The sequence below is a fragment of the Adiantum capillus-veneris genome, chromosome 13, assembly GCF_014529385.1.
Source record: "Adiantum capillus-veneris isolate H3 chromosome 13, ASM1452938v2, whole genome shotgun sequence".
NCBI lineage: Eukaryota > Viridiplantae > Streptophyta > Polypodiopsida > Polypodiales > Pteridaceae > Adiantum > Adiantum capillus-veneris.
The window spans coordinates 26,375,906-26,384,748 of NC_140943.1; the positions used below are offsets into that span (position 1 = coordinate 26,375,906).

At 39.9% G+C, this 8,843-nt stretch overlaps 1 protein-coding gene across 1 annotated transcript; it reads left to right on the forward strand.

Annotated features, from left to right (window-relative positions):
- Positions 1–6,652: 6,652 nt before the first annotated feature.
- Positions 6,653–7,791, forward strand: LOC147443726 (uncharacterized). Its single transcript, XM_086528034.1, has 5 exons — positions 6,653–6,716; positions 6,835–6,909; positions 6,991–7,404; positions 7,491–7,612; positions 7,705–7,791. The coding sequence occupies exons 1-5, from the start codon at positions 6,653–6,655 to the stop codon at positions 7,789–7,791; spliced, it is 762 nt and encodes a 253-aa protein (XP_086384160.1).
- The last annotated feature ends 1,052 nt before the right edge of the window (positions 7,792–8,843 follow it).

Consider the following 8,843-nt stretch of genomic DNA (forward strand, 5'->3'; position numbering starts at 1 on the left):
TTCAATCTGAGCATATTTATTTTCCACGCTAAACTCAGTAGTTGCAATGGTGAGAAGCTCTCGCACGTAAGGGTCATAGACATGCGCTGACATAGTCGGCCATCCTTGTACACGGTGAACATGATCAAAGTGCACCCACATTTGCTCTAAATTACCTCCAGGGTGCATCCGATTCACCAAATCAACTCCACTGCCTGGTCCCTTAATTGACATTTTAAATACATGAGGTTGTACCTTTTCACACAATTGACCTGGGAAAAGGATACTATGGATGAAAGGATATCTGCACTTGCTTTTCAAGTCAAGCATTGCCTCAAGACCCTTTGAAGTGATATTCTTTGATCTTTTTGCAGACTCCAAGCTTCGTTCCACTCTCCTTTTATTTGAAAGGGGAGTCACACTGTCAAGGAATTCAGCAAATTCCAAATCTTCAATCATAGAAGTTGCTGTTGAACCTGCTTCAATAAGCTTTTCCATGATAAGATCATGGGTGGTGGCCCATTCCAATTGTTTTGCAGTCACCAAAGGATCTCGACTCGCACGATCAAGAAACATTTCATCAATGTTACTTTCAACCATCCGACTCCTCCCTTCTAAACATGGATGATTATGTTCTCCAAGATGCAAAGCACACCTAGTACAATTATGCTTATCTCTAGGCAAACAATAGTAAATAACTGCAGGACATGTAGAAACACATTCGGGAATTTGTCCACAATGAGTGCATACCAGTGTGCCATACTGAGAAGAGATCAATCCTTTAGGACTAGATTTAACAAGCCGACCTCGCCATTGAGACTCATTGGAGATATTTGAACGCAAATAAAATGGACAATCAATGTTGATGCAACGCAAATGCTTAGAGCATCTACTAAATCTGACAACACCATCGAAACTATCACTACTACAAGTAACATACTCTGTCCACATGTGACTATCATGTCTTTGTTCCATACCACTCATACCTGAACAATGACCAGTTGGCAGTAATTCAAACGCAATATACCCATCATAATGAGCTGGGAGCTCATCAGTAGAGACCACTTTCTTGGATTGATGGAGTGCAATATACAAATTTCTTTGCAATGGCATGCACTTAATCATGTCAATCACACTTGCATTGATCTCTGAGATAGGTACTTTCTTGTCTTTCTTGTCGTGAGAAGCTCTGCCAATGCCAGCATCAATCTGATCCTCACTTCTCATATCCACCTTGTAGAACTAGTGTTGCTCATGATCAAGCATAAAAATTAGTTCACCATCTGATGATATAGTAGCTTCTACCTTGACTTGCGGTCCAGATAATGTTAATGGACGAAGACAGAAATTAGCATCACGAAGCTCAAAATGTTCTTGCAAAGAAGCAACTCTCAATGAATAAATTCTGGTATCAAACATAAGCACTAGCTTTTGTCCACGCTTTGGACCAAAAAACTGTAATACATCTCCCCATGGGTTAATAGTGTGAAGGGTAGAAGGTAAGAAATATTAGCAAGCATTGGCATGGTTTTGAATGATACAACGGGTGTAAATATAATAGACTGATATGCTTAAAATCCTATTCATAACCGCAAGCCGCCAAGAGGATTGCATGTTCATGTTCCCAAGAACAACAATCATAGCTTTATAAAATATATTATAATAAAAATAAATCACTTTGAGTTTTAAGATTTTCAGTGAATCGTGCATAGTAATGACAAGCGAATTTCACCTACCCTCTTCAACATCCCATGCACAAATCCCAAATACCCTCTTCAACCGTATTTTAGAGTGTTTGCACGCTGCTAAGCTACGGGCATGGTCACACGAGGATTAGTTAGAACCAAGCCCCGTTAGTCTCCGACAAGAGCTCATAACTTCCACCTTCGACAGCAGGTAGAGAGATGAAGATCGATGCACACATGAAAAGATGGCAAGCGTCAGATATGGTCGGCAAGTGTCAGAAATTTTTAAGCTTGAAAATCAAGGTCCCATGGTATTATGATTGGGAATATTTAATTTGCAAGCCCAATTTACACTACAGACCGGGATATGTGAGCACTAAGCTAATCTACCAGCATTGGGACTATGCCCCAAACAGGTAATATGGTGAGGGATGCAAATAGTTGTACATGTGCCTTCGACACACAGGTTAGTTTGAGATAGATTCCAAAGTTCCATAAAACAAGGTCAAATTAGCTGTATGTGTAATCGAAGGAAAGATCTAGCTGAGGGTCTCCCCCACTCTTGAATCAGACATACTACGTTGCCTTGGAGGATTAATTGCATTTGTCCGAATTTTACAATAGTTATTTTAAGCGGACACTTTCCCCGAACAATGCAGTGAAAGTGTTACAAAAAGATTTGATTTTTTATAAATAATGCGATTTTTCAATTGCTTTCTTGCATTAAAAAACGTTATTCAGGCCCTGCGTTAGTGTCTTGTGTAAGGCTAACGGCCGTCCACACCTCTTAAAGCCACCCACCTCTCTGGAAGAAAAACACACCTGCCCGCACTCTCCTTGTATGCCGGTCACCTAACCTCCTTCCGGTATCTAGTTCGATTCCAAAAAACCGGGACAACCAAGTATGTAGAGCAAAAGGACATGTGTGGCAACAAAAAAAAACGATGTTTTATCTTTTCCAAAATAGGGTCAAGATGCGTTGGCTCTTATTAATTATACGTTTTTCTTAAAGAAGCCTTTCTATGCTGCAGACCTGCAAGTCTTGCCTTGAAAGCTGCTTGCGCTACCTCTTGCCCATCTGTTGCGCTAACCACAGCAATCTAATGCGCTAACCTCAGCCCTCTCTTGCGCTATCTCTTGCCTTCAAACCTCCTACCGCAAACCTCAGCCCTCTCTTGCTCTCCAGTTACGCCCTTTGAGGCCATATACTCTCTGTAGCAAGCAATCTTCAACCTTCAAGCAATCTTCTCTGTAGCAAGCAATCTTCAACCTTCAAGCAATCTTCTCTACAGCATATGCGCCTTAACCACTACAAATCCTCAAGCTCGGAGTTCGCATAGAAATCGTCATGGGGAGAAGGGAGTCTTCCTCGGCTCGAAAGCCTCCTGCCAGGTACCTTTGTAAACTACTTGTAGCCATCCACGCCGGCGTGGATGGCTACAGCTAGTTTTTTTTTCAATGTTTAAGATGAAGTTTTGTAAGGTTTTTTAAGGCTTCTAGTTTTAATTTAATTATTGACAGTTTTTAAGAATACAAAAACCTGCACAGAAACCTGTCCTAAAGCTTTCTACACATTACAGGAGGCTAAACTAAAGTACATGAGAGATGCATTCTTAGCCTAATCTCTTGGATAAACCAAACTACTGCATACCCTCTATTGCTTTTGTGATTGATGGTGTCTCATAAATTCTGTTAGAACTGGCTGTAGCCATCCACGCTGGCGTTGGTGGCTAGAATGAATTTTTGAATGTGTGAATTTAGCTATAGATACGCTCTCTCTTGATATTTGCAGAGTTGCACAGCTTCTCTTAGAACTGTCTATAGAAATCCACGCCGACGTGGATGGCTAGAAAGAGTTTCTAGGGACAAATGTTTTCAGAGTTTTATAGCTTCTGTTAGAACTGGCTGTAGCCATCCACGCCGGCATGGATGGCTAGAAGGAATTTTTGAATGTGTGAATTTAGCTATAGATACGCTCTGTCTTGAGATTTGCAGAGTTGCATAGCTTCTCTAAGAACTGTCTCTAGCCATCCACGTCGGCGTGGATGGCTAGAGAGAGTTTCTAGGGACAAATGTTTTCAGAGTTTGATAGCTTCTGTTAGAACTGGCTGTAGCCATCCACGCCGGCGAGGATGGCTAGAAGGAATTTTTGAATGTGTGAATTTAGCTTTAGATACGCTCTGTCTTGAGATTTGCAGAGTTGCATAGCTTTTCTAAGAACTGTCTCTAGCCATCCACGTCGACGTGGATGGCTAGAGAGAGTTTCTTGGGACAATTTTTTTTTGCAGTGATTCATTCTCAGTAAGCTCCCTCAAGATGTCCACGCCGACATGGATGGCTAGAAGGAATTTCTCAAGATAAAATTTTATAATTATGCATGCTTTCTTTAAATCTGTTAGCTGCCTCTTGTTATCCATGCCGACTTGGATGTTTTGGTGGATGATCAATAAATAAAGTTTTTGATTTTTTAAATTGCCTCTAGGCATCCGCGTCGGCATGTAGTCCTAGAGGTAGTTTCAGTGAAGTAAATAAATTGGTTTTTGTTGTGTTTTGCAAGTCCTTCAATTCGTGGACGAGGTCGCAGAGGGAGACGACTCTCTTCCACTCAGGCTTCAAGTATATTAGAGAGCAGTGATCAAATAAGTGTAGTATCTGTCACTGATATGACAGAAGGTTTGGAGACACAAGAAGAGGAGATGCAAAGTCAAGACTTGGGGCTTGGCTCCATAAATGAAGTTGATGAATCTCTTGCTCCACAAGAGGCATGTTTACAAATAGTGCCTTATGTTGTAAGAGCTGAAGTAGCAATAGATACTGAGACAGGGGATGAGCACAAGCTATACATGCATAGAGGAAAAGGTATTCTTCAATGTACTCGCATGTTTAGTTGTTTTGATTGTCCACCGATTCCTTTATGTCGATTGATCCCTTATGCAAGGGTGAGAGGCTTAAGAGATGATGTTAGTGGATTGAAATTTGCTTTTGCAAAGGAGGGCTATATGCAAGAAAAAGGAGCTTTTATTGTTTCAATTTGGAATTGCAAGAAGGAGGAAGCTTATGTTACAGGTATTTCCTTTCTCCACTTTGATCTTTTCTACTTTCTGTTTCTACTGTGTTTTTTGTTGTTCTCATAAATAGTAGTTGAGTATGCTTTTCTGTCTATGCTTATCTATTTTGCAGAGGACCTTCTTACTTCATGGGACCCAATATGGGTTGATATACATAAAGAGTTTGAAATTGAGCTTTCTAAAAGACCAAATCTTCAAGCCCTTTCTAATAAAATGTTCTACGTTTGGGAGGGTAATCATAGAATGGTCGCTTGGACGACTACTATTAAAGAGAGATTCTCCACTGATCGAGAGAAACATTGTAGTGTGCTTTGTACAGTTATTGACCCTACACGAGTGCCAGAGATAGATCTTCTTAGTAGCTTGCAAAGAATGAATTTGTAAGTTTTATGACTTTCCATATATTCTATCAAAAAATGTCTACGTTATGTTTTTGACTATGTATGTATTGTATATGAACTTGGAATAGCATGAACACACATGCTCTTGTGGTCACCCATCTTAGGGATGAGCTTGTCAACTGCTCTCACATTTCTGCACCAGATCATGAAGCTTATGTAACAGTGCTTCCAGAAAAAGATCAAAAGTTGATTGCTGCAGTACGTAAGAAATACTCGAAGGGTGTGGAGCCTTGGTATCCACTTACTCGTCGATACTTGGGAAAGCTCTTATACGATGTAAGTGTCTTTGGCCTAACTTTTAAGAAAGATCTCGTGTTTGGTTTTTTTGAAAATTATGTGTTTTCAATTGTGTATTGAAGGATAAAATATCCAATTAATTGAGCCAAAGAGTATGTGCTTGTTTTTTTGAAAATTATTTATTTTTAAGTATGTGTTGAAGGTTCAAATGTCCAAGGAATTGAGCCAAAGAATAGAGCAAGCTAGGCAGACAATGACAAATGAAGAACTTATAAAAGAGGAGGAGAAGATATTGAATGATTTAGCACTCAAATATGGAGAGCGTGTTGGAAAGGTGGTTGAAATATTTTTGTTTAGGTATTTGCACATAGTGTAATAGCTGTTTGAACTTGGTTTTTTACTCGTTGCTCAAATACTGCAGTTACTAAATATTGTTGATCCGAATCTTGGACCGGATTGGATGGTTCGAGTTCTTGCACTCAAGTGGGGTCCTGATAATTGGGCTACGCTTGAGAAGATGAACTTGATTGCTATGCATGATGCTCCTGTCTTGAGCAAACTATTATGGGTTTCCTTGCTTGAGGCAGACAAGATTACTAGAGCATCTTATGGTTTAAAGAAAGGAGATCATGTGTATCGCATGTAAGTGAAGTTTCTTTTGACATTCAAGAATCTTTGATGTACGATTGCTAGTTTTTTGTGATTGTTTTAGTTTTTTCTCATCTTCATTGTTATGTAGTTGGATTCGTAGAGAAGGCCTTCTACAAAGGATATTTGAGAGAGCCATAAAGTTTGTGGAGGACTTAACCAACATTGTTGGTGGTATTTTGTTGCCTCATGATTGCTCTCTTGCCTCTTACTTTGAGGAGCTCAAGCACGACCCTATCTTTTTCCTTTGAAAACCTCTCTTGAAGCTAAGACAAAAGATGTTGACAAGCAAGCTATGAAGAAAGTGGACACAGTACGCATGGCATCTCAACGGCTAGCCTATAGGTCAAGTTCATCATACTTTTATTTCAAGCTTTTCATAATTACAAAGTTTGTAGTGATGTTATTTTGTTTGATTGTTTTAGATTTCTATTATCCTTGGTTGGAAAAGGCTTTCTTCCAGGGATTCCATTCTTAGCTAAGCAGTGGGCACAACTATCTACTGGGGAAGAATGCATGTACTCCCCTTCCATACATAAGCTCACTACTTGGGAGATGGAGACATGCCCATGGTGGATAGACATGGCTTCTAGGCATGTATTGGCGAGAGAGAGAGAGAGAGCTTCACGATACTATGAGAGTTGGTGGCGCATCCATCGATGTGCCTCTACCTCCTAGAGTGAATGAGGTAATATCAGGTAAATGGTTACTCAAAACAGACTGAACCATGATTTGTTGAAGAGCTTTAAACTCTCTTCTTTCTTGACTTATTTGTTTTACATACTGGTCATATTGTGTTTTATTGCTTTTTCTAAGCTACAAATACTACTCACAAGGGAAAGGAGGTGATTGTTGAGACTAGGGTGGATGAAAACATGGAGCGAGAGCATGGTGAGCTATCACTTATCTCGCAGACGTTTGTATGTTCATTTATTGGAGTTAATTCAATTTGTTTAGCCTCTTGTATTGCAGTAGCTCATGGGGAGATTGTTGCAAAGAAAACCATTTCTTTTGTCTACATCGTTGATATTCCCTTGTATTCTCTATCCTCATTGTCTGACTCACGATGCATGGCCATTTCTGGGGACTACATAGCCATTGCTGCTGATTTTAGGGCCGGTGTTCGACATCCGGCATGGATTCGTGTTCATGAGCACATAGGATCTGTACGCTTTGATGGGACCTTGTGCGTGCGTGGTGGGAGAATAGTCGCATGGGCTGCTGATTTTATTTTTTTGGATCTTCCCTTTGGTGGTTCCCACTTAGCCTCCCCTATTGTACCCCTTTGGGATGTTTGTAGTGAGGATCATGTTCGTGCAGGCATGCAACTTGCATATTCTACTTTGTCAGACTCTAGGTGGTTGTTGATCATGGTCTCTATGACAGGTTTGTGCTTCAATCTTAATTTTATACAATACTTGTTGATATTTTTGTTGTATGTTTTCTATTGTGACTTTAGAAACCTCTTGCAGGAGATACCATTGGCTGGGTTGAGAGATTTTGTCGTGCATCAGAGATGACTATTCATCGTCGCATTGTAGTCCTTCATCATGGAGCTTATGGTTATGGTAATAGCTTTGGTGGTCGGATTGAGGTAATGCTCTTCTACATAATTAACTTCTTTGTTTCTCATTTTGGTGTGTTATAGTTATTTTTATTGTTCTAATTGTCTATGTGGTGGTGTAGTGTCATTTTTCTCTCTTACTTATGGTGCATAGGGTTGGCATGCAACCACCTTGCTTTGTGGTTGAGAGCACTCCTCTATTCAATTGACTTGGCATGCAACCTTTTGATTCTTACATGATGCACCATCTTCCAGAGTGTTCTCTAGCGAGATCATCATCCGGGGAACCATGGCGTGGTGGCTTGCAACGAAGTCATTCTTTTATTGCATGTTTTGTGGAGCTTCTTTGTAGGCCTGGAGGTCTTTGTTTGGAGTTGGGATGTGGTACATCACCCGTATTGGCAGCATGCTTAAGCACAGGGCGGGTGTGTGCAGCAGTCGACAGTGAGGACACTTTGATTTCAGATTATGTGCAACCATTACTTCGCCCTAAAAAGCGAAGCAGAGAGGGGGCCTCCACCTCTCTTGATGTTGATGATGTGGGTGACATGCCTTCGCGTGTCAACCCCTTTGATGACTAGTGAGAGTTCATCTTACACTTCATTTTCCCCCACTATTTTATGTTTCCATCATACTTTTATGCTACTTTCTCACTTTTTGGTATCATTGATTGTTCAGTATTTGAAAATTATGGATAATGATTCAAACAACATTTTGAGATTTCTTATGTTTCAATGATGAAGGTTATGTATTGCTTACATGTGGATTATAAGACTTACCTTTTTCATTTTGTATGGAAGTGTGTTGCCAGTTTATGCTGAGGGGATTGCAAAAACCATGGCTGCTGATATACGATACGATTTTGACACCCACAAGAAGTGTCAAAGGCGCAATGTTTTTATTGATGACGAGTGTGACTCTTCATAGTCATGAGATAGAACCGTAGCATTTCTTGTTGTTGTTAAAGTGTAGAGGCATGACATGTTGCTCTCTATATTCCACTAAATATTCCACTTGTTATCTTATAATCCTAAAGAAATCTCTCTTTTTTGGTTATAAGATATGACAATTTTCTCTTAATATAGTTTAGAAACTTTGTAGATGTATGAGCATTGTTGACTAAATTTAAAGTTAAAATTAAAATTATGGTTTTGAATGTAGTTGTGGATCATTGCATGGTTTGTAATAGCTTTGCTACCTGCTTGGGTTTCTCATTGCTCGACATCAAGCCTCAACTGCACAAAAGAATCTAAAGTCTACT